We start from the raw sequence: 24468 nt of genomic DNA on the forward strand, positions 1-24468 counted from the left end.
GTCTGCACCCCCTGAACCGTCAGCCTTCACCCCCTGAACTGTCAGCCTTCACCCCCTGAACTGTCAGCCTTGATCCCCTGAACTGTCAGCCTTCACCCCCTGATCACCCCCAAACTGTCAGCCTGCACCCCCTGAACTGTCAGTCTGCACCCCCTGAACTGTCAGCTGTGCACCCCCAAACTGTCAGCCTGCACCCCCTGAACTGTCAGCCTTCACCCCCCAAACTGTCAGTCTGCACCCCCTGAACCGTCAGCCTGCACCCCCTGAACTGTCAGCCTTCACCCCCTGAACTGTCAGCCTTGATCCCCTGAACTGTCAGCCTGCACCCCCTGAACTGTCAGTCTGCACCCCCTGAACTGTCAGACTTCACCCCCTGATCACCCCCAAACTGTCAGCCTGCACCCCCTGAACTGTCAGCCTGCACCCCCTGAACTGTCAGCCTTGATCCCCTGAACTGTCAGCCTTCACCCCCTGATCACCCCCAAACTGTCAGCCTTCACCCCCTGAACCGTCAGCCTGCACCCCCTGAACCGTCAGCCTGCACCCCCTGAACTGTCAGCCTGCACCCCCTGAACTGTCAGTCTGCATCCCCTGAACTGTCAGACTTCACCCCCTGATCACCCCCAAACTGTCAGCCTGCACCCCCTGAACTGTCAGCCTGCACCCCCTGAACTGTCAGCCTTGATCCCCTGAACTGTCAGCCTTCACCCCCTGATCACCCCCAAACTGTCAGCCTTCACCCCCTGAACTGTCAGCCTTCACCCCCTGAACCGTCAGCCTGCACCCCCTGAACCGTCAGCCTGCACCCCCTGAACTGTCAGTCTGCACCCCCTGAACTGTCAGACTTCACCCCCTGATCACCCCCAAACTGTCAGCCTGCACCCCCTGAACTGTCAGCCTGCACCCCCTGAACTGTCAGTCTGCACCCCCTGAACTGTCAGACTTCACCCCCTGATCACCCCCAAACTATCAGCCTGCACCCCCTGAACTGTCAGCCTGCACCCCCTGAACTGTCAGCCTGCACCCCCCTGAACTGTCAGCCTGCACCCCCTGAACTGTCAGTCTGCACCCCCTGAACTGTCAGACTTCACCCCCTGAACTGTCAGACTTCACCCCCTGATCACCCCCAAACTGTCAGCCTGCACCCCCTGAACTGTCAGTCTGCACCCCCTGAACTGTCAGACTTCACCCCCTGATCACCCCCAAACTGTCAGCCTGCACCCCCTGAACTGTCAGCCTGCACCCCCCTGAACTGTCAGCCTGCACCCCCCTGAACTGTCAGCCTGCACCCCCTGAACTGTCAGCCTGCACACTGCTGAGGTCTCTGGCCCTTTAAGCTCCCCCTCCCTCCCCCTCTGTACAGAACAATGAGGAAATGGAGGAATGAACCATTCCGGGATCTGGTGGGGGGGGGGCAGGACGGAAGATGGATCTCTGATCTGGGGATTGCTGGGATAGGAGGGGAGCACTGATCCCTGACCCCTGTGGCCCTATATCCAGGGGCCCCTGTATAGTCAGTGAGGGCAGCCCTGGGGGCCCCTGGAAGCTCTGACCTCTGTCTGCAGGAGCCAATGTGGTCTCTTCCATTCTCCCAGGGGGGTGGGATCAGATCTGACCTGGAGCTGCTGGAGAGAGGAGCTGGGAGGGGGCCATGGACACCTGGGGGGCCTAGAGGGCAGAGCTGGGGGCCACACAGGGCAGAGCCAGGTGAGTCAGGGGCCCCAACCATCATCATCCATGGGGGGGAGGGGAATGAGGGCAGACTGACAGGTGACCCCCCCCCCCATATGTGTGTATACAGCAATGTCATTATTCATCAGAGGTATATCTGTATACGTGTCCTGTGTGTATATCATCTGTCATCTCCTGGGTGCAGACTGACAGGTGACCCCCCCCCCCCCCATATGTGTGTGTATATATATCATCTGTCATCTCCTGGGTGCAGACTGACAGGTGACCCCCCCCCATATGTGTGTGTATATATATCATCTGTCATCTCTTGGGTGCAGACTGACAGGTGACCCCCCCCCCATGTGTGTATATATATCATCTGTCATCTCCTGGGTGCAGATTGACAGGTGACCCCCCCCATGTGTGTATATATATCATCTGTCATCTCCTGGGTGCAGACTGACAGGTGACCCCCCCCCCCCATATGTGTGTGTATATATATCATCTGTCATCTCTTGGGTGCAGACTGACAGGTGACCCCCCCCCCCCCCATATGTGTGTATATATATATCATCTGTCATCTCCTGGGTGCAGACTGACAGGTGACCCCCCCCCCCCATATGTGTATATATATCATCTGTCATCTCCAGGGTGCAGACTGACAGGTGACCCCCCCCCCATATGTGTATATATATCATCTGTCATCTCCAGGGTGCAGACTGACAGGTGACCCCCCCCCCCCCATATGTGTATATATATCATCTGTCATCTCCTGGGTGCAGACTGACAGGTGCCCCCCCCCCCCCATATGTGTGTATATATATATCATCTGTCATCTCCTGGGTGCAGACTGACAGGTGCCCCCCCCCCCATATGTGTGTGTATATATATCATCTGTCATCTCCTGGGTGCAGACTGACAGGTGCCCCCCCCCCCCCATATGTGTGTGTATATATATCATCTGTCATCTCCTGGGTGCAGACTGACAGGTGACCCCCCCCCCCCCATATGTGTGTGTATATATATATACAGTGGGGATGGAAAGTTTGGGCACCCCAGCTAAAAATGTGTATTAATGTGCATAAAGAAGCCAAGGAAAGATGGAAAAATCTCCAAAAGGCATCAAATTACAGATTAGACATTCTTATAATATGTCAACAAAAGTTAGATTTTATTTCCATCATTTACACTTTCAAAATAACAGAAAACAAAAAAATGGCGTCTGCAAAAGTTTGGGCCCCCTGCAGAATTTATAGCATGCACGGCCCCCTTTGCCAAGCTGAGACCTGCCAGTGTCATGGATTGTTCTCAATCATCGTCTGGGAAGACCAGGTGATGTCAATCTCAAAGGTTTTAAATGCCCCGACTCATCTGACCTTGCCCCAACAATCAGCACCATGGGTTCTTCTAAGCAGTTGTCTAGAAAACTGAAACTGAAAATAGTTGACGCTCACAAAGCTGGAGAAGGCTATAAGAAGATAGCAAAGCGTTTTCAGATGTCAATATCCTCTGTTCGGAATGTCATTAAGAAATGGCCGTCATCAGGAACAGTGGAAGTTAAAGCAAGATCTGGAAGACCAAGAAAAATATCAGATAGAACAGCTCGCAGGATTGTGAGAAAAACAATTCAAAACCCACGTTTGACGGCACGATCCCTCCAGAAAGATCTGGCAGACACTGGAGTTGTGGTCACTATTCCACTATAAAGAGATACTTGTACAAATATGGTCTTCATGGAAGAGTCATCAGAAGAAAACCTCTTCTACGTCCTCACCACAAAAATCATCGTTTGAACTTTGCAAATGAACATATAGACAAGCCTGATGCATTTTGGAAACAAGTTCTGTGGACCGATGAGGTTAAAATTGGACTTTTTGGCCGGAATGAGCAAAGGTACGTTTGGAGAAGAAGGGGCACAGAATTGAATGAAAAGAACCTCTGTCCAACTGTGAAGCATGGGGTTGGATCAATCATGCTTTGGGGTTGTGTTGCAGCCAGTGGCACAGGGAACATCTCACCAGTAGAAGGAAAAATGGATTCAATACAATTTCAGCAAATTTTGGATGGTAACTTGATGCCATCTGTGAAAAAGCTGAAGTTAAAGAGAGGATGGCTTCTACAAATGGATAATGATCCTAAACACACCTCGAAATCCACGGGGGATTACATCAAGAGGTGTAAACTGAAGGTTTTGCCATGGCCTTCACAATCTCCTGACCTCAACATCATTGAAAATCTATGGATAGACCTTAGAAGAGCCGTGCGTGACAGACAGCCCAGAAATCTCAAAGAACTGGAAGACTTTTGTAAGGAAGAATGGGCAAAGATACCTCCAACAAGAACTGAAAGACTCTTGGCTGGCTACAAAAAGCGTTTACAAGCCGTGATACTTGCCAAAGGGGGCAGTACAAGATATTAACTCTGCAGGGGGCCCAAACTTTCCATCCCCACTGTATGTATCATCTGTCATCTCCTGAGTGCAGGCTGACAGGTGACCCCCCCCCCCCCCCCCCCGTGTGTATACAGCAATGTTCATCAGGTATATCTATATACTGTATATGTCATGTCTGTCCTCATCCCTCCATCATACATCCGGGTCACACTCACCTCTGATTGGTCCTCCCTGACTGTGTCGGGTCTCGTAATCCCAACAAAGGGTGACTACAGGGAGCTTAATGGTCACCGAGAGGTCAGATCTCTCCTCTGCCCCCCATCTGCACCCGACTATCATCATCATCCTCCTCCTCCATCTGCACCCGACTATCATCATCATCCTCCTCCATCTGCACCCGACTATCATCATCATCATCCTCCTCCATCTGCACCCGACTATCATCATCATCATCCTCCTCCTCCATCTGTACCCGACTATCATCATCATCCTCCTCCTCCATCTGTACCCGACTATCATCATCATCCTCCTCCTCCATCTGTACCCGACTATCATCATCATCCTCCTCCATCTGTACCCGACTATCATCATCATCCTCCTCCATCTGTACCCGACTATCATCATCCTCCTCCTCCTCCATCTGTACCCGACTATCATCCTCCTCCTCCATCTGTACCCGACTATCATCATCCTCCTCCATCTGTACCCGACTATCATCATCCTCCTCCTCCATCTGTACCCGACTATCATCATCATCCTCCTCCATCTGTACCCGACTATCATCATCATCATCCTCCATCTGTACCCAACTATCATCATCATCCTCCTCCATCTGTACCCGACTATCATCATCATCATCCTCCTCCTCCTCCATCTGTACCCGACTATCATCATCTTCCTCCATCTGTACCCGACTATCATCATCATCATCCTCCATCTGTACCCGACTATCATCATCATCCTCCTCCATCTGTACCCGACTATCATCATCATCATCCTCCTCCTCCTCCATCTGTACCCGACTATCATCATCTTCCTCCATCTGTACCCAACTATCATCATCATCCTCCTCCATCTGTACCCGACTATCATCATCATCATCCTCCTCCTCCTCCATCTGTACCCGACTATCATCATCCTCCTCCATCTGTACCCGACTATCATCATCTTCCTCCATCTGTACCCGACTATCATCATCATCCTCCTCCATCTGTACCCGACTATCATCATCATCATCCTCCATCTGTACCCGACTATCATCATCATCATCCTCCTCCTCCTCCATCTGTACCCGACTATCATCATCTTCCTCCATCTGTACCCGACTATCATCATCATCATCCTCCATCGGTGCTCAGCTGCTCTTCACTGAAGAATGTTGGTGTCTCCTGGAGGGGAAAATGACCAAAATCTTTATTTATGAAAAATTATATTATTATTTTAATGCGACTGTGGGGGAGGGGACATTAGAGTGTAAGCTCCTCTGTACAGAGACTGATGGGACTGTGGGGGAGGGGACATTAGAGTGTAAGCTCCTCTGTACAGAGACTGATGGGACTGTGGGGGAGGGGACATTAGAGTGTAAGCTCCTCTGTACAGAGACTGATGGGACTGTGGGGGAGGGGACATTAGAGTGTAAGCTCCTCTGGTACAGAGACTGATGTGACTGTGGGGGAGGGGACATTAGAGTGTAAGCTCCTCTGGTACAGAGACTGATGGGACTGTGGGGGGAGGGGACATTAGAGTGTAAGCTCCTCTGGTACAGAGACTGATGGGACTGTGGGGGGAGGGGACATTAGAGTGTAAGCTCCTCTGGTACAGAGACTAATGGGAATGTGGGGGAGGGGACATTAGAGTGTAAGCTCCTCTGTACAGAGACTGGGGGGAGGGGACATTAGAGTGTCAGCTCCTCTGTACAGAGACTGGGGGGAGGGGACATTAGAGTGTCAGCTCCTGTGCACAGAGCCATGTTTGGGTGGTCTGTTGGTTGATTGTAGGGTCTCTCTCCTCGGCAGGACGTGTGACTCTCGTGGTCCGGTCTCCTCCTGCGGCCGGGATGGCGTGTTGCCTGAAGGACGAGCTCCTGTGTACAGAGTCTGGGGGGAGGGGACATTAGAGTGTCAGCTCCTGTGCACAGAGCCATGTTTGGGTGGTCTGTATTGGTTGATTATAGTGTCTCTCCTCGGCAGGACGTGTGACTCTCGTGGTCCGGTCTCCTCCTGCGGCTGGGATGGCGTGTTGCCTGAAGGACGAGCTCCTGTGCTCCATCTGTCTCAGCATCTATCAGGATCCGGTTAGCTTTGGCTGTGAACATTATTTCTGCCGGAAATGTATCACGGAGCATTGGAGCCGCCAGAAGCACGGGGGGCCCCTGGACTGTCCGGAGTGCCGGAGGAGCTTCTCGGAGCCCACTCTGTCCCCCAGCCTGAAGCTGTCGAATATTGTGGAGAGGTACTCGGCCTTCCCCCTGGACGCCATCCTCAGCGCCCAGCGCAGCTCCTTCCCCTGCAAGGACCACGACAAGGTGAAGCTGTTCTGCCTGACGGACCGAGCCGTGGTCTGCTTCTTCTGTGACGAGCCCTCCCTACACGAGCAGCACCAGGTGACCAACGTGGACGAGGCCTTCGAGGAGCTGCAGGTCAGTGTGTGAGCCGCCCACGTCATGTGATGCTGCCAACCCAAACCAAGGAACCGAAAATATTCTATATAGAGGGGGAGGAGCCTAATCTCCAGCTGTGATCCCATTGGAGCGATTCCCCCAGTGTCAGGGATATGCTGAGAGTTGTAGTTCCACGAATGTGCGTAGCTCCGCCCTCCAAGGCCGTTACAGCCGTGTGCTCCGTATGATGGAGGCGGCTCTATTCCCCGGGTGAAGGTTGTGGACTCCACAGTCCTCCAGGTTCTGTCAGGGAGCTGGGTCAGCACGGAACGCTGGCCATTCACACGCACAATGAGAATAGGTTGTCAGCCAATGTAAAGTCCCCAGAATGAGAGGACTGCAGGGCTGCTGTGGCTGGTCCCCTGACCATGCCGATCCCCTGGCTTCAGTACCTCTGTCCCAGAACCAGCACATTACAAGAGTGAGTCAGAGAACAGTCTCAGCTTCGTGTTCACTGGTTCCAGGTCACTGACTCAGAATGTACTGAAGACAGGGGATCGGCGTGACGGGCAGGGGATGGGCATGACAGGCAGGGGATGGGCATGCTGGTCAGGGTTATGGAACGCCATCCTGGGGATGGGCACACTGGGTTGGGGATCAGGCTGGGGATCGGCGTGACGGGCAGGGGATGGGCATGCTGGGCAGAGGATCGGCATGCTGGGCAGAGATGGGCTGGGGATCGGCATGACGGGCAGAGATGGGCTGGGGATCGGCGTGACGGGCAGGGGATGGGCATGCTGGGCAGAGGATCGGCATGCTGGGCAGGGGATCGGCATGACGGGCAGAGATGGGCTGGGGATCGGCACGCTGGGCAGGGTTATGGCACGCTGCGCTGGGGATGGCCACGCCGGGCTAGGGATGGGCACACTGGGTTGGGGATCGGGCTGGGGATGGCCACGCCGGGCTGGAGATGGGCACACTGGGCTGGGGATGGCCACGCCCGGCTGGAGATGGCCACGCCCGGCTGGAGATGGGCACACTGGGTTGGGGATCGGGCTGGGGATGGCCACGCCGGGCTGGGGATGGGCACACTGGGTTGGGGATCGGGCTGGGGATGGCCACGCCGGGCTGGGGATGGGCACACTGGGTTGGGGATCGGGCTGGGGATGGCCATGCCAGGCTGGGGATGGGCACACTGGGTTGGGGATCGGGCTGGGGATGGCCATGCCAGGCTGGGGATGGGCACACTGGTCTAGGGGTCAGCAATGGCTTCTCACATGACAGGTTCTCATTGACGTTGATGCTTCATTCATGTGTCAGATTTGTGGCCCCCCATCGTCTGTGGCCCCCCATCGTCTGTAGGAGGTTCCTGGACGCTCCCGTGATTTCGATGACCTCCATCTGGCGGGTATGTGGCTCTACGGAGGAGTGCTGAGTGTTGGCAGCCGGTACTGACCTCACGAGTCCTGAGGGTGGCGCTGTAACCCCCCCGGTGTGCACCCAGCACTGACCCCCACTAATCCTCTGTAATGCACTCCCTGTGTGTCAGCTAGCAGTGGGGGCCCTGAAATGCAGCTTGGGGGGCCCCGCATGGAAGCCACAGGATGGGGGCAGGCTGGGAGTCAGACTCAGGATCCACTATGGAGATAAAAGGGAATTCCCCCAGCTGCACACCTACCCGGGGGCGGAGCAGAACACCTTGGGGGCGTGGCTTCCGATGGAGCAAGCTGAGACTGCTTTTACTTCATATGGGGCAGCAGGAATCCCCTTCTGTGGTCACGGCGGGATGCGGGAATCCCCTTCTATGGTGACGGCGGGATGCGGGAATCCCCTTCTATGGTGACGGCGGGATGTGGGAATCCCCTTCTATGGTGACGGCGGGATGCGGGAATCCCCTTCTATGGTCACGGCGGGAATCCCCTTCTATGGTCTCGGTGGGAATCCCCTTCTATGGTCTCGGTGGGAATCCCCTTCTATGGTCTCGGTGGGAATCCCCTTCTATGGTCACGGCGGGATGCGGGAATCCCCTTCTATGGTCACGGCGGGATGCGGGAATCCCCTTCTATGGTCACGGCGGGATGCGGGAATCCCCTTCTATGGTCACGGCGGGATGCGGGAATCCCCTTCTATGGTCACGGCGGGATGCGGGAATCCCCTTCTATGGTCACGGCGGGATGCGGGAATCCCCTTCTATGGTCACGGCGGGATGCGGGAATCCCCTTCTATGGTCACGGCGGGATGCGGGAATCCCCTTCTATGGTCACGGCGGGATGCGGGAATCCCCTTCTATGGTCTCGGCGGGATGCGGGAATCCCCTTCTATGGTCTCGGCGGGATGCGGGAATCCCCTTCTATGGTCTCGGCGGGATGCGGGAATCCCCTTCTATGGTCTCGGCGGGATGCGGGAATCCCCTTCTATGGTCTCGGCGGGATGCGGGAATCCCCTTCTATGGTCTCGGCGGGATGCGGGAATCCCCTTCTATGGTCACGGCGGGATGCGGGAATCCCCTTCTATGGTCACGGCGGGATGCGGGAATCCCCTTCTATGGTCACGGCGGGATGCGGGAATCCCCTTCTATGGTCACGGCGGGAATCCCCTTCTATGGTCACGGCGGGAATCCCCTTCTATGGTCACGGCGGGAATCCCCTTCTATGGTCACGGCGGGAATCCCCTTCTATGGTCTCGGCGGGATGCGGGAATCCCCTTCTATGGTCTCGGCGGGAATCCCCTTCTATGGTCACGGCGGGATGCGGGAATCCCCTTCTATGGTCACGGCGGGATGCGGGAATCCCCTTCTATGGTCACGGCGGGATGCGGGAATCCCCTTCTATGGTCACTGCGGGAATCCCCTTCTATGGTCACGGCGGGAATCCCCTTCTATGGTCACGGCGGGATGCGGGAATCCCCTTCTATGGTCACGGCGGGATGCGGGAATCCCCTTCTATGGTCACGGCGGGATGCGGGAATCCCCTTCTATGGTCACGGCGGGATGCGGGAATCCCCTTCTATGGTCACGGCGGGATGCGGGAATCCCCTTCTATGGTCACGGCGGGATGCGGGAATCCCCTTCTATGGTCACGGCGGGATGCGGGAATCCCCTTCTATGGTCACGGCGGGATGCGGGAATCCCCTTCTATGGTCACGGCGGGATGCGGGAATCCCCTTCTATGGTCACGGCGGGATGCGGGAATCCCCTTCTATGGTCACTGCGGGAATCCCCTTCTATGGTCACGGCGGGAATCCCCTTCTATGGTCTCGGCGGGATGCGGGAATCCCCTTCTATGGTCTCGGCGGGATGCGGGAATCCCCTTCTATGGTCACGGCGGGATGCGGGAATCCCCTTCTATGGTCACGGCGGGAATCCCCTTCTATGGTCACGGCGGGAATCCCCTTCTATGGTCACGGCGGGAATCCCCTTCTATGGTCACGGCGGGAATCCCCTTCTATGGTCTCGGCGGGATGCGGGAATCCCCTTCTATGGTCTCGGCGGGAATCCCCTTCTATGGTCACGGCGGGATGCGGGAATCCCCTTCTATGGTCACGGCGGGATGCGGGAATCCCCTTCTATGGTCACGGCGGGATGCGGGAATCCCCTTCTATGGTCACTGCGGGAATCCCCTTCTATGGTCACGGCGGGAATCCCCTTCTATGGTCACGGCGGGATGCGGGAATCCCCTTCTATGGTCACGGCGGGATGCGGGAATCCCCTTCTATGGTCACGGCGGGATGCGGGAATCCCCTTCTATGGTCACGGCGGGATGCGGGAATCCCCTTCTATGGTCACGGCGGGATGCGGGAATCCCCTTCTATGGTCACGGCGGGATGCGGGAATCCCCTTCTATGGTCACGGCGGGATGCGGGAATCCCCTTCTATGGTCACGGCGGGATGCGGGAATCCCCTTCTATGGTCACGGCGGGATGCGGGAATCCCCTTCTATGGTCACGGCGGGATGCGGGAATCCCCTTCTATGGTCACTGCGGGAATCCCCTTCTATGGTCACGGCGGGAATCCCCTTCTATGGTCTCGGCGGGATGCGGGAATCCCCTTCTATGGTCTCGGCGGGATGCGGGAATCCCCTTCTATGGTCACGGCGGGATGCGGGAATCCCCTTCTATGGTCACGGCGGGATGCGGGAATCCCCTTCTATGGTCTCGGCGGGATGCGGGAATCCCCTTCTATGGTCTCGGTGGGAATCCCCTTCTATGGTCTCGGCGGGAATCCCCTTCTATGGTCACGGTGGGATGCGGGAATCCCCTTCTATGTATGTCGGTGGTTCCTCTCGCGGAGCCCATGACTGACGGACACCCCGGACTTATCTCCTCGGTGTGTGCGACTGCCATCCAACTGTCACTGCTGGTGGGAGTGATCCCTACTCGTGGATCCGTCGCTCTTCCAGGTCACGGGGGATTTCTTGGTCATCGCACCATTATTCTGTCCAGGAGCCACATGTATCCCCCGTGTAGCCTTGACATTGGGGAGAAGGGCCCTGATTGGCTAGTCCTGAAAACAGATCACATGACACGTTGCTCCCTACAGACCGGCTCCCTGACCTTAGGCTGGACCGAGGGGTAGGCAGAAGAGGCAGCTGCCTTGGGTGCTTCAGCAGGAAGGGGCCACGAAAGAACAGCTGGGCCAGCAACCTATGGGGGGAGGGGGCCTTGTTCCAGCACTGACCTTAGAGGAGATCCGCACAGAAGTGCCCAATCACACGCCGGGATCCCATTCCTTGTCCTATAGAGTGCACCTAACAGGAGGGGGAGAGATTCACTCAGATGTTCTATAAGGGGGAGTGGCTGGGTGTGGCCCCTCCCCCCCCCCGTGTGGTAGGACCTCTCCAGAAGGGGGCGGGCACGGTAGATGATCCGGCTCACCTCTCTGTTGTCTCTCTCCAGCGGGAACTGAAGGAGCAGCTCCAGGCGTTGCAGGAGAGCGCCAAGGGCCACACCGAGGCCCTCCAACTACTGAGACGTCAGCTGGCAGAGACCAAGGTAAGACCACGTCCGGGGGGGGGGGGGGGCCTGTCCTGGTGGGGGGGGGGCGCCCCGGGCACACAACATCATCCACATGGGAGAGAATGTGTCCCTCCTGGGGGCCCCTGAACAGCCTGAGGGTCCACCAGGGCAGGATCCAGGCCCTCCCTGACCGGCCAAAATCTGAAAGAAGTGACTTCCTGCCCTGTCCAACCCATCCCCCCCCCCCCTCCCGGCCAGTGAGCCGGACCCAATGACCCCCTGTTGTGCCCACCATGTAAAGCCCGGTTGAAGTTTCAGGTCAGAATCGTGTCCATTCGGATGTTCTGATTTGTGACTGACCCCGGCTAGGAAACGCCTCCAAATATTCCCTCTCCCCTCTGCAGGGCTCTGTGCTGGCAGAGCTGAGTAACAGTCACACCCCCTCACACCAGAGGAAGGGAGGGGGCGTGTCTGAGCAGGCCTCTTACTGCATGCTGATTACTGAGGGCACTAGGTCTCACTTTGTTCCTATTGGACATCACAATTCTATTCAGACCCCTCCCCCCCCAGAAAAAGAAGATGGCGGATGTCCGTACCAGGTCCGAGTGCGGATCGATTGCAGCTGTGGTGACAGGTTCTCTTTCAGTCTATGGGAAGTATCACCCTGTGCTTTCTTCTCTGCCCAGTCCTCTGCCAAGAGCCTGCGTGCCACCATCAGCGAGGCCTTCGAGCACCTCCACCGCCTGCTGCGAGAGCGCCAGAAGGCCATGCTGGAGGAGCTGGAGTCCGACACGGCCCGCACCCTGACCGACATCGAGCACAAGGTCCAGCGCTACAGCCAGCAGCTGCGCAAGGTGCAGGAGGGGGTGCAGATCCTACAGGACCGCCTGGCGGAGGGCGACAAACACAACTTCCTGGCGGGGATCTCATCGCTGTCTGAGAGGTACCGGGGGGGGCTTCAGACATACAGATCGCCCTCCATAGATCGCCCACCATAGATCGCCCTCCATAGATCGCCCACCATAGATCGCCCTCCATAGATCGCCCACCATAGATCGCCCACCATAGATCGCCCACCATAGATCGCCCTCCATAGATCGCCCTCCATAGATCACCCACCATAGTTCACCCACCATAGTTCACCCACCATAGATCACCCACCATAGATCACCCACCATAGATCACCCACCATAGATCACCCACCATAGATCACCCACCATAGATCACCCACCATAGATCACCCACCATAGATCACCCACCATAGATCACCCACCATAGATCCCACATTATAGATCGCCCTCCATAGATCGCCCTCCATAGATCACCCACCATAGATCACCCACCATAGATCACCCACCATAGATCACCCACCATAGATCGCCCACCATAGATCGCCCACCATAGATCACCCACCATAGATCACCCACCATAGATCACCCACCATAGATCACCCACCATAGATCACCCACCATAGATCACCCACCATAGATCACCCACCATAGATCCCACATTATAGATCGCCCTCCATGGATCACCCACCATAGATCACCCACCATAGATCACCCACCATAGATCACCCACCATAGATCACCCACCATAGATCCCACATTATAGATCGCCCTCCATAGATCGCCCACCATAGATCGCCCCCCATAGATCGCCCCCCATAGATCGCCCCCCATAGATCGCCCCCCATAGATCGCCCCCCATAGATCGCCCACCATAGATCGCCCACCATAGATCGCCCACCATAGATCGCCCGCCATAGATCCCACATTATAGATTGCCCTCCATAGATCCCACATTATAGATTGCCCTCCATAGATCCCGCACTATAGGTCTCCCTCCATGGATCCCACACTATAGATCACCCAGCATAGATCCCACACTATAGATTGCTCACCGTAGATCCCACACTATAGATCCCGCACTATATGTTGCTCACCGTAGATCCCACACTATAGATCCCGCACTATATGTTGCTCACCGTAGATCCCACACTATATGTTGCTCACCGTAGATCCCACACTATAGATCCCGCACTATATGTTGCTCACCGTAGATCCCACACTATAGATCCCGCACTATATGTTGCTCACCATAGATCCCACACTATAGCTCACCCAGTATAGATCCCGCACTATAGGTCGCTCACCGTAGATCACTCAGCATAGATCCCGCACTATAGATCCCACACTATAGGTCGCTCACCATAGATCCCGCACTATAGATCACCCAGCATAGATCCCACACTAATGATCCCACACTATAGATCCCGCACTATAGATCACCCAGCATAGATCCCGCACTATAGATCCTGCACTATAGGTCGCTCACCATAGATCCCGCACTATAGATCACCCAGCATAGATCCCACACTATAGATCCCGCACTATAGATCACCCAGCATAGATCCCGCACTATAGATCCCGCACTATAGATCACCCAGCATAGATCCCGCACTATAGATCCCGCACTATAGATCACCCAGCATAGATCCCGCACTATAGATCCCGCACTATAGGTCGCTCACCATAGATCACAGGTGATTAGTGGGGGGAGGGTAAAGCTTCTGTCGGTTATATTCATTGCAGTTGTGTCCCCACTGATAGGATTTCCCATATTTTCTAGCGGTGACAACGCAGCAAATGTATACAAATGATTGCGTCCTCCGCGGCTCAGCTGTCACATGATGCTCGTCTCTCGCTGTGATTGGGCGATCTGTAAATTGTATTCCTCTCCATTCTCCTCTCCAGGTTGAAGGGGAAGATTCACGAGACCAATCTGACCTATGAAGACTTCCCCACCTCCAAGTACATGGGGCCCCTGCAGTACACCATCTGGAAGTCACTCTTCCAGGACATCCACCCAGGTAAGAGGACCTTCCTTTCCTTGTCTGTGATTGGACGACCGTTGTGTCAGGTCCCCCCCCCCAGAACAGCCAATCAGTCTTGTCCTGGTGTTTTAGAGAACGTGATTGGATGATGAATAGGTGGTATAGCCATTAAATCAGTTCTTCCTGACTGTTCCCGAAGTGAGTCCCCCCATCCCTGTACAGTCCTAGGATTGGGGGGCGGGGGGAGGAGGGGGCGGGGGGAGGAGGAGGGGGCGGGGCATATCTGGATTTTCCTTATTTTAAACGTGAATAAAATGCACAAAGGACAGTCAGGGAGGCTGCGGGTTCTGCACAGACTCCTCCCCCCAGGGACATGGCGGGTTCTGCACAGACTCCTCCCCCCAGGGACATGGCGGGTTCTGCACAGACTCCTCCCCCCAGGGACATGGCGGGTTCTGCACAGACTCCTCCCCCCAGGGACATGGCGGGTTCTGCACAGACTCCTCCCCCCAGGGACATGGCGGGTTCTGCACAGACTCCTCCCCCCAGGGACATGGCGGGTTCTGCACAGACTCCTCCCCCCCAGGGACGGTCCAGGGAGATGGCAGGTTCTGCACAGACTCCTCCCCCCCCCCCCCCAGGGGCGGTCCAGGGAGATGGCGGGTTCTGCACAGACTCCTCCCCCCAGGGACATGGCGGGTTCTGCACAGACTCCTCCCCCCAGGGACATGGCGGGTTCTGCACAGACTCCTCCCCCCAGGGACAAGGGCGGGTTCTGCACAGACTCCTCCCCCCAGGGACAAGGGCGGGTTCTGCACAGACTCCTCCCCCCAGGGACAAGGGCGGGTTCTGCACAGACTCCTCCCCCCAGGGACAAGGGCGGGTTCTGCACAGACTCCTCCCCCCAGGGACAAGGGCGGGTTCTGCACAGACTCCTCCCCCCAGGGACAAGGGCGGGTTCTGCACAGACTCCTCCCCCCAGGGACAAGGGCGGGTTCTGCACAGACTCCTCCCCCCAGGGACAAGGGCGGGTTCTGCACAGACTCCTCCCCCCAGGGACAAGGGCGGGTTCTGCACAGACTCCTCCCCCCAGGGACAGTCCAGGGACACGACGGGTTCTGCACAGCCCCCCCCCCCCCCCCCCAGGGACAGTCCAGAGAGGCTGCGGGTTCTGCACAGGCTCCTCCCCCCAGGGACACTCGGGGAGGCTGCGGGTTCTGCACAGGCTCCTCCCCCCAGGGACAGTCCGGGGAGGCGGCGGGTTCTGCACAGACTCCTAGAACCCCCTCCCCGGAGACAGTCCAGGACCATGGCGAGTTCTGCACAGACTCCTCCCCCCCAGGGACGGTCCAGGGAGATGGCAGGTTCTGCACAGACTCCTCCCCCCAGGGACAGTCCAGGGACACGACGGGTTCTGCACAGACTCCTCCCCCCAGGGACAGTCCAGGGACACGACGGGTTCTGCACAGACTCCTCCCCCCAGGGACAGTCCAGGGACACGACGGGTTCTGCACAGACTCCTCCCCCCAGGGACAGTCCAGGGACACGACGGGTTCTGCACAGACTCCTCCCCCCAGGGACAGTCCAGGGACACGACGGGTTCTGCACAGACTCCTCCCCCCGGCAATGTACATGTATGAACAGTCCCGGCTCAGACATGTGCATTCCGGAGAGATGCAGTCACTGGAGTCCAGGAGATGAGTGACAGCAGATTTGTGGTCGGGGTGGTTTTTCCTCTCGTTGTCACCAGGCGTGTCAGATTTATGTCTGGAGAAAGTTGGGTGTAACAGGTGTGTGTGAGGGCGGACGGGGCCCCCGCCTGGGGGAGAATCACCCCGAGCAGACGGGGCCGCTGGGGAGGGCACGTCTGTCCTTTCCTCCTGCAGGGTTCAGGCGATGTCGGGGTTCAGGATTCCTCCCAGACTCCTGTACTCAGCATTCATTGTAGGAAGTGCCTGTCGTGGCCCACATCAATATCTGAAGGCCAGAAGCAGGTAAGAATAAGGGAGAGAACGTTCCCCTGAGATCCCTGCGGTGTGCCCAGCTGACCTGGAAGGGAGAGAACGTTCCCCTGAGATCCCTGCGGTGGGTCCAGCTGACCTGGAAGGGAGAGAACGTTCCCCTGAGATCCCTGCGGTGGGTCCAGCTGACCTGGAAGGGAGAGAACGTTCCCCTAAGATCCCTGCGGTGTGCCCAGCTGACCTGGAAGGGAGAGAACGTTCCCCTGAGATCCCTGCGGTGGGTCCAGCTGACCTGGAAGGGAGAGAACGTTCCCCTGAGATCCCGGCGGCGTGTCCAGCTGACCTGGAAGGGAGAGAACGTTCCCCTGAGATCCCGGCGGCGTGTCCCGCTGACCTGGAAGGGAGAGAACGTTCCCCTGAGATCCCTGCGGTGGGTCCAGCTGACCTGGAAGGGAGAGAACGTTCCCCTGAGATCCCTGCGGTGGGTCCAGCTGACCTGGAAGGGAGAGAACGTTCCCCTGAGATCCCTGCGGTGGGTCCAGCTGACCTGGAAGGGAGAGAACGTTCCCCGGCAGACACAGACTTGCCAGGAAACATTCCCTTCCGTACAGAACAATAGAATGTGTCGCCGGGATTCCATCCTGAACTCTGCACATCGTCCTCATCATGTAACTGACTTCAGGAGAATCCTTGCAGTGGAATTCCCAGCTCATTCACCTTCTCCCTCTCCCTAGTAGCGGGATTCACAGCTCATTCACCTTCTCCCTCTCCCTAGTAGCGGGATTCACAGCTCATTCACCTCCTCCCTTCCCCCAGTAGCGGGATTCCCAGCTCATTCACCTCCTCCCTTCCCCCAGTAGCAGGATTCCCAGCTCATTCACCTTCTCCCTCTCCCTAGTAGCGGGATTCCCAGCTCATTCACCTCCTCCCTTCCCGTAGTTGCGGGATTCACAGCGTATTCACCTCCTCCCTTCCCCCAGTAGTAGGATTCACAGCTCATTCACCTTCTCCCTCTCCCTAGTAGCGGGATTCACAGCTCATTCACCTTCTCCCTTCCCCCAGTAGCGGGATTCACAGCTCATTCACCTTCTCCCTCTCCCTAGTAGCAGGATTCCTGGCTCATTCACCTTCTCCCTTCCCCCAGTAGCGGGATTCCCAGCTCATTCACCTCCTCCCTTCCTGTAGTGGTAGGATTCCCATCTCATTCACCTCCTCCCTTCCCCCAGTAGCAGGATTCCCATCTCATTCACCTCCTCCCTTCCCCCAGTAGCAGGATTCCCAGCTCATTCACCTCCTCCCTTTCCCTAGTTGCGGAATTCACAGCTCATTCACCTCCTCTCTTCCCGTACTGGTAGGATTCACAGCTCATTCACCTCCTCCCTTCCTGTAGTGGTAGGATTCCCATCTCATTCACCTCCTCCCTTCCCCCAGTAGCAGGATTCCCAGCTCATTCACCTCCTCCCTTCCCCCAGTAGCAGGATTCCCAGCTCATTCACCTCCTCCCTTCCCGTACTGGTAGGATTCACAGCTCATTCACCTCCTCCCTTTCCCTAGTTGCGGAATTCACAGCTCATTCACCTCCTCTCTTCCCGTACTGGTAGGATTCCCAGCTCATTCACCTCCTCCCTTCCCCCAGTAGTAGGATTCACAGCTCATTCACCTCCTCCCTTCCCGTAGTGGTAGGATTCCCAGCTCATTCACCTCCTCCCTTCCTGTAGTGGTAGGATTCCCAGCTCATTCACCTCCTCCCTTCCCCCAGTAGCAGGATTCACAGCTCATTCACCTCCTCCCTTCCCATAGTAGCAGGATTCCCAGCTCATTCACCTCCTCCCTTCCCCCAGTAGCAGGATTCCCATCTCATTCACCTCCTCCCTTCCCCCAGTAGTAGGATTCCCAGCTCATTCACCTCTTCCCTTCCCATAGTAGTAGGATTCCCAGCTCATTCACCTCCTCCCTTCCCCCAGTAGTAGGATTCTCAGCTCATTCACCTCCTCCCTTCCCCCAGTAGTAGGATTCACAGCTCATTCACCTCCTCCCTTCCCGTAGTGGTAGGATTCACAGCTCATTCACCTCCTCCCTTCCCGTAGTGGTAGGATTCACAGCTCATTCACCTCCTCCCTTCCCCCAGTAGCAGGATTCCCAGCTCATTCACCTCCTCCCTTCCCCCAGTAGCAGGATTCACAGCTCATTCACCTCCTCCCTTCCCGTAGTGGTAGGATTCCTGGCTCATTCACCTCCTCCCTTCCCGTAGTTGCGGGATTCACAGCTCATTCACCTTCTCCCTCTCCCTAGTAGCGGGATTCACAGCTCATTCACCTCCTCCCTTCCCGTAGTGGTAGGATTCCCAGCTCATTCACCTCCTCCCTTCCCCCAGTAGCAGGATTCCCAGCTCATTCACCTCCTCCCTTCCCCCAGTAGCAGGATTCCCAGCTCATTCACCTCCTCCCTTCCCCCAGTAGCAGGATTCACAGCTCATTCACCTCCTCCCTTCCCCCAGTAGTAGGATTCACAGCTCATTCACCTCCTCCCTTCCCGTAGTTGCGGGATTCACAGCTCATTCACCTTCTCCCTCTCCCTAGTAGCGGGATTCTCAGCTCATTCACCTCCTCCCTTCCCGTAGTGGTAGGATTCACAGCTCATTCACCTCCTCCCTTCCCGTAGTGGTAGGATTCTCAGCTCATTCACCTCCTCCCTTCCCCCAGTAGTAGGATTCACAGCTCATTCACCTCCTCCCTTCCCATAGTAGCGGGATTCACCTAAATCTTTCATGTTCCGTGTCTCCTCAGTGCCCGCGGCGTTGACGTTGGACCCAGTGACGGCCCACCAGCGCCTGATCCTATCAGATGACTGTACAATCGTGGCGTACGGTAACTTGCACCCTCAGCCTCTGATGGACTCTCCGAAGCGCTTTGACGTGGAGGTGTCGGTGTTGGGCTCGCAGGTCTTCGATGGAGGCGTGCACTACTGGGAGGTGGTGGTCTCCGACAAGACGCAGTGGATGATAGGACTGGCCCACGAAGCCGTGAGCCGCAAGGGAAGTATCCAGATCCAACCCGGAAAAGGCTTCTACTGCATCGTGATGCATGATGGGAACCGGTACAGCGCCTGCACCGAGCCCTGGACCCGGCTCAACGTCAAGAGCAAGTTGGAGAAGGTGGGCGTCTACCTGGACTATGATAAGGGTCTTCTCATCTTCTACAACGCCGACGACATGTCCTGGCTCTACACCTTCCGTGAGAAATTCCCTGGAAGACTGTGTTCATATTTCAGTCCTGGCCAGAGCCACGCCAACGGCAAGAATGTACAACCGCTACGCATTAACACGGTGCGAATATAGTGCCGTGTACCCCCCCCGCCCCCCACCATGCTGCTGCCTGTCTGGGTGGAGGGAGGGACCCCATATTTAGATAGAAATAAGCTTTCTCCATCGTCTGCTGAGGGACACAGGAATTCACAACAGTCGGGTTATACCGCTGCCTACAGGAGGTTTCGAGAAAAACAGCCCCCCCATAACCCATCCTGGACCCAGCCAGGGTTGAGTGCCTTCTCTTCAGCTCGGCTGAACCAAAAGTCTAACTTTGTGCTTCTCCTCCCATTCTACTGGTGTTCAGAGGCATCAGCCTGGGGTCACAGTATGCCTTCACACCTGCCCGTCCTTGTTAGGGGGCCTCCTGAGAACCCCTTTAAGGACTAAGAAGTCAGGCTGACTGCAGGGAACAACCAGTCTTGGCTATACCTGGGGACACTAAACCGTGAGGGTTAGCACCCTTCTTAGATATCTCGTGGGAGATGGGTTATCTTGCCGGACATCCAAGGGTGGGGGTGTAAGGCTTGGACCCTTCATTTATAAACCAGCTCATTCCCTCTTGTGGACTGATTCAGTGATCCCTCTGGGGCCTTGTCCTCCTGGGGTTTGACCCCCGTGTGGGGGCCTTGTCCTCCTGGGGTTTGACCCCCGTGTGGGGGCCTTGTCCTCCTGGGGTTTGACCCCCGTGTGGGGGCCTTGTCCTCCTGGGGTTTGACCCCCGTGTGGGGGCCTTGTCCTCCTGGGGTTTGACCCCCGTGTGGGCACCTGTCCTCTTGGGGTTTGACCCCCGTGTGGGCACCTGTCCTCTTGGGGTTTGACCCCCGTGTGGGCACCTGTCCTCTTGGGGTTTGACCCCCGTGTGGGCACCTGTCCTCTTGGGGTTTGACCCCCGTGTGGGCACCTGTCCTCTTGGGGTTTGACCCCCGTGTGGGCACCTGTCCTCTTGGGGTTTGACCCCCGTGTGGGCACCTGTCCTCCTGGGGTTTGACCCCCGTGTTCTTTCTGTTGACCATGACTATGTTTTGCTTGTCAAGCAGTTGCCTTCTTCCACCAGTTCTGGTGGTTTCTTGGTCCAAGCCTTTAGCTGCAATGGGCGAAGTGTGACCTTGGATGGAACCATTCCACTTGGTGGTGATTCATTGTGTCCTGATCCTCTGTGGCCTCCTGTTGTGCTTGGCAGGGGGCTCCACCTCAAAGTCTTCACATCTGAGTGTTGGTCTTCCTGGGAGTTGTGTGTTACCAACGGTTCCTGGTCCCTTCTTGGCTCTATCAGTGGCTCCTGCCCTCCCCTCTGGAGGGGAGGACTTCTCATGGATGTCCCGGCTGTTCCTGGATTCCTGTGCCCATCAATGGACGATGTCAGATTCTGTACTTGCCCAAAATTCTTTTTCTTGGAGTGTCCCACCTGTCTGGTTTATGCTGGCCCTGCTGAGGCATGCTGGGTACAGGAGGTGTTATGTGGGGGCTGGCCTACACGGTTACTGTTTGTGGGTGTCCAGTCCTCCTGTAGGAGGCAGTATAACCCAACTGTAGATGAATTCCTGTGTCCCTCTATGGACCCCAAGAAAAAGATTTTAGGGTAGGTTCAAAAACAATCTATATTTAGCCTATATTATAAGAGGACCAATGAAAGTGTCAGTCCAAGGAGGCCCCACCCCCTATAAGAGAACCAATGAAAGTTTCGCAGGCGTGTGTCAGTCCAAGGAGGCCCCACCCCCTATAAGTGGACCAATGAAAGTGTCAGTCCAAGGAGGCCCCACCTCCTATAAGAGGACCAATGAAAGTGTCGCAGGCGTGTGTCAGTCCAAGGAGGCCCCACCTCCTATAAGAGGACCAATGAAAGTGTCGCAGGCGTGTGTCAGTCCAAGGAGGCCCCACCGCCTATAAGAGGACCAATGAAAGTGTCGCAGGCGTGTGTCAGTCCAAGGAGGCCCCACCTCCTATAAGAGGACCAATGAAAGTGTCACAGGTGTGGAACAGTGCAGGGAGGCCCCACCTCCTATAAGAGGACCAATGAAAGAGTCACAGGTGTGGAGAGGCCCCACCCCTTCAGGACTGACTCCTACAAGTAGACCAATGAAAGTATTGCAGGTGAGGACCAGGGCAGAGAGGCTCCGCCCCTTCAGGACTGACTCCATCTGCCATATAGAAGGATCGGACGCTGGAGCCAGGAACATTCGCCGGATCTCATCCGCCTACAGAACGTCCAACCACACGGGAAACCTCCCCTATAATCCGAAGGGTGGGAGTCGTATTCTCCGAGACTGGCGAGCCGTTCAGAGCAGAGGATTCTGGGAAAACACGTTCTGATTCCTGGATCCAATCTCTCCCTGCCCCCCCCCCCCCCCCCCCCCCGAATGTGGAGGCCCAATGGTAAAAAGGGCTCATTTCCTGCCTGCCGGAGGCATTCCACATACTGTACCAATCTGATCACACAACCAGCGAATGAAGGACCAATGTGAGGCGGATGTGGGAGGAGCTTAGATCAGCCCGGTGGATGGACAGAACTATTAGAAGCTTTATAAATGTATTTGCTGCAATACTCACATTCTATCCTGAGCTGCCCCCCCCCCCCCCCACACTATTACAATTGAGGTCTGAGTTCAGGCCGTCACCAACCCACCACCAGTCTATGATTGGGTGGTGAAAGGAGAAGCCGCAGACTGATGAGCACATCTCTCTGCTCTCTCCTCCTGTCAGCATGCCCCCTGTTAGCACAGGTTGAGCTTTAGAAACATTTGGCTAGCATTGGGCTTCAGCCACTTGAAATCTATGTGCTGCTAAGGAGGGAATGAACAGAAGGAGTAGGTGATTGACCTCCCTGTGACGCTCCGCCCATAACAGGTCAATACTGGTCAGACCCCCCCCCCCCCCCCCTCATGTCACCATATAACAATTCTCTTCTCACCGACAGACCATTGTAACCCAAAACTGGACTCCATTGAGGTTGGAGTGACGTGAGAGCAGAGAACCATTGCACTTCGAGGACCTCCATCCAGACAAATCAAGCAAGTCTACAAATGTCGCTCTTTAGCTCCTCCCTCCCTTGTGCTGCCCTCCCGAGAGCTCCACAAGGATTCTCCCCACCGATTCTCTGAATGAGTTCTAGTCATTACCACCCCCCCACCCCACATCTCTGGAGCTTCTATCATCGTACATTGCCTGAGAAGAATCTGCTGCATATTGCACAGTCAGGAGGGAGGACATTGCACCTCAGCAATTTGACGGCCTCAGTTTTCGTTTTTAATCTGCTTTCACTTCATTCCACCCAAATCTGATTCTTCTCTGGTGTATGAGAACTAAACTCTGGTCTGTGATTGGCTACCTGAACTGTAATCAGGTGAGTAGTAGGTGGTCACATCCACATGGACATGTTCTGTAATGCTGAAGACGTTTCGTAAATTCTCCAAGACACTGAAGATCCCCCAACATTCATCTCCACATAGGTAGAGGCCTTCAATCATGGAATGTGCCATGGCATATGTTGTCCAGGTACAGGTGGAGGTTGGGAAGGCTGGGGGACCGCCCTGTTCTAGTTACATCATCCCCATCCTTGGCACCAGGAAGTCTGCATGGGTGTCAGTCCTTCCATTCACATGACTGAGGTTTGAATTGTCAAATTGCCAGGGTGGAGATGATAAAGTGGCATTATATGGGGATGATAGATGGTGTTGGAGGCCTCCACCCCTGTTCAAGGATGGTTGTCCCAGTTTGACGTAGATATTCTCTTGTGAACCAGCTGTCCAAAATGTGCACCTTACTGCCCTGGCCTGAAAGAATGTAGGTGTCTTGACCTGTAAAATTTGATCTCCTATGTTGTGTCTTGACCTGTAGAATTTGTCCTACGACAGACCTTGACCAGTTGATTCTCCTAAGCCGGGGTCTTGACTTGTAGAATTTGACCTATTATGTTGAGTCTTGACCTGTAGTATCTGACCTCCTATGGGAATCTTCAACTGAAGCATTTGTCCTTCTAGGTCTAGTCTCGACCTGTAGAATCTGCCCTCCTAGGTCTAGTCTCGACCTGTAGAATCTGCCCTCCTAGGTCTAGTCTCGACCTGTAGAATCTGCCCTCCTAGTTCGAGTCTTGACCTCTAGAATCTGCCCTCCTAGGTCTAGTCTCGACCTGTAGAATCTGCCCTCCTAGTTCGAGTCTCGACCTGTAGAATCTGCCCTCCTAGTTCGAGTCTTGACCTGTAGTATCTGACCTCCTAGGTCTAGTCTCGACCTCTAGAATCTGCCCTCCTAGGTCTAGTCTCGACCTGTAGAATCTGCCCTCCTAGTTCGAGTCTCGACCTGTAGAATCTGCCCTCCTAGTTCGAGTCTCGACCTGTAGAATCTGCCCTCCTATGCTGGACCTTTTGTTTCGTGGAGGTTGCCTCGTCTCCCCAATGTCCTGGTCTTTGTATTCCTCACTACATGGACCAAGTTCCTTCCCTTGAGTGTGGCTGTTGGGTCTGAAGAAATGTCTTGGAGAAGCGAGCAGCCATCTTCACCATGACACCTTCCATCTGGAAGTGACCATCTACCACTAGATACACCATGACCAGGCCCCATGAGAAGCTTCTCAGCCTTATCTCAGAACCCGGTGAGATGTCCATCCCAATGTAGAGGGAGACGTTGATCTCATGGTTCTCCTCCGTCTCAGATCTGCAGTTGTTTAGATGTAACAAAAGGTGCAAATCCTGATATGACCCGGATCATGTTACAGCACCGCAGAGAAATGTCACAATAAACTGTGAAAAGGTT

At 55.8% G+C, this 24468-nt stretch overlaps 1 protein-coding gene across 2 annotated transcripts; it reads left to right on the plus strand.

Moving 5' to 3' along the window:
* Window positions 1-1620: 1620 nt before the first annotated feature.
* On the plus strand, window positions 1621-24468 carry TRIM62 (tripartite motif containing 62). Of its 2 annotated transcripts, none has more exons than XM_089660414.1 (6): window positions 1621-1707; window positions 6079-6701; window positions 11556-11651; window positions 12302-12558; window positions 14372-14487; window positions 19199-24468. In XM_089660414.1, exons 2-6 carry the CDS (start codon window positions 6294-6296, stop codon window positions 19747-19749), a joined length of 1428 nt encoding a protein of 475 aa, XP_089516540.1. In that variant the 5' UTR covers window positions 1621-1707; window positions 6079-6293; the 3' UTR covers window positions 19750-24468. The 2 variants fall into 2 exon arrangements, with proteins under 2 accessions (XP_089516540.1, XP_089516539.1); XM_089660413.1 differs by having other exon boundaries at window positions 1629-1707; window positions 6253-6701.

Source organism: Staurois parvus, unplaced genomic scaffold, assembly GCF_062004578.1.
Source record: "Staurois parvus isolate SC_StPar_1 unplaced genomic scaffold, SC_StPar_1.0 ptg001240l, whole genome shotgun sequence".
NCBI classification, from domain to species: Eukaryota; Metazoa; Chordata; class Amphibia; order Anura; family Ranidae; genus Staurois; species Staurois parvus.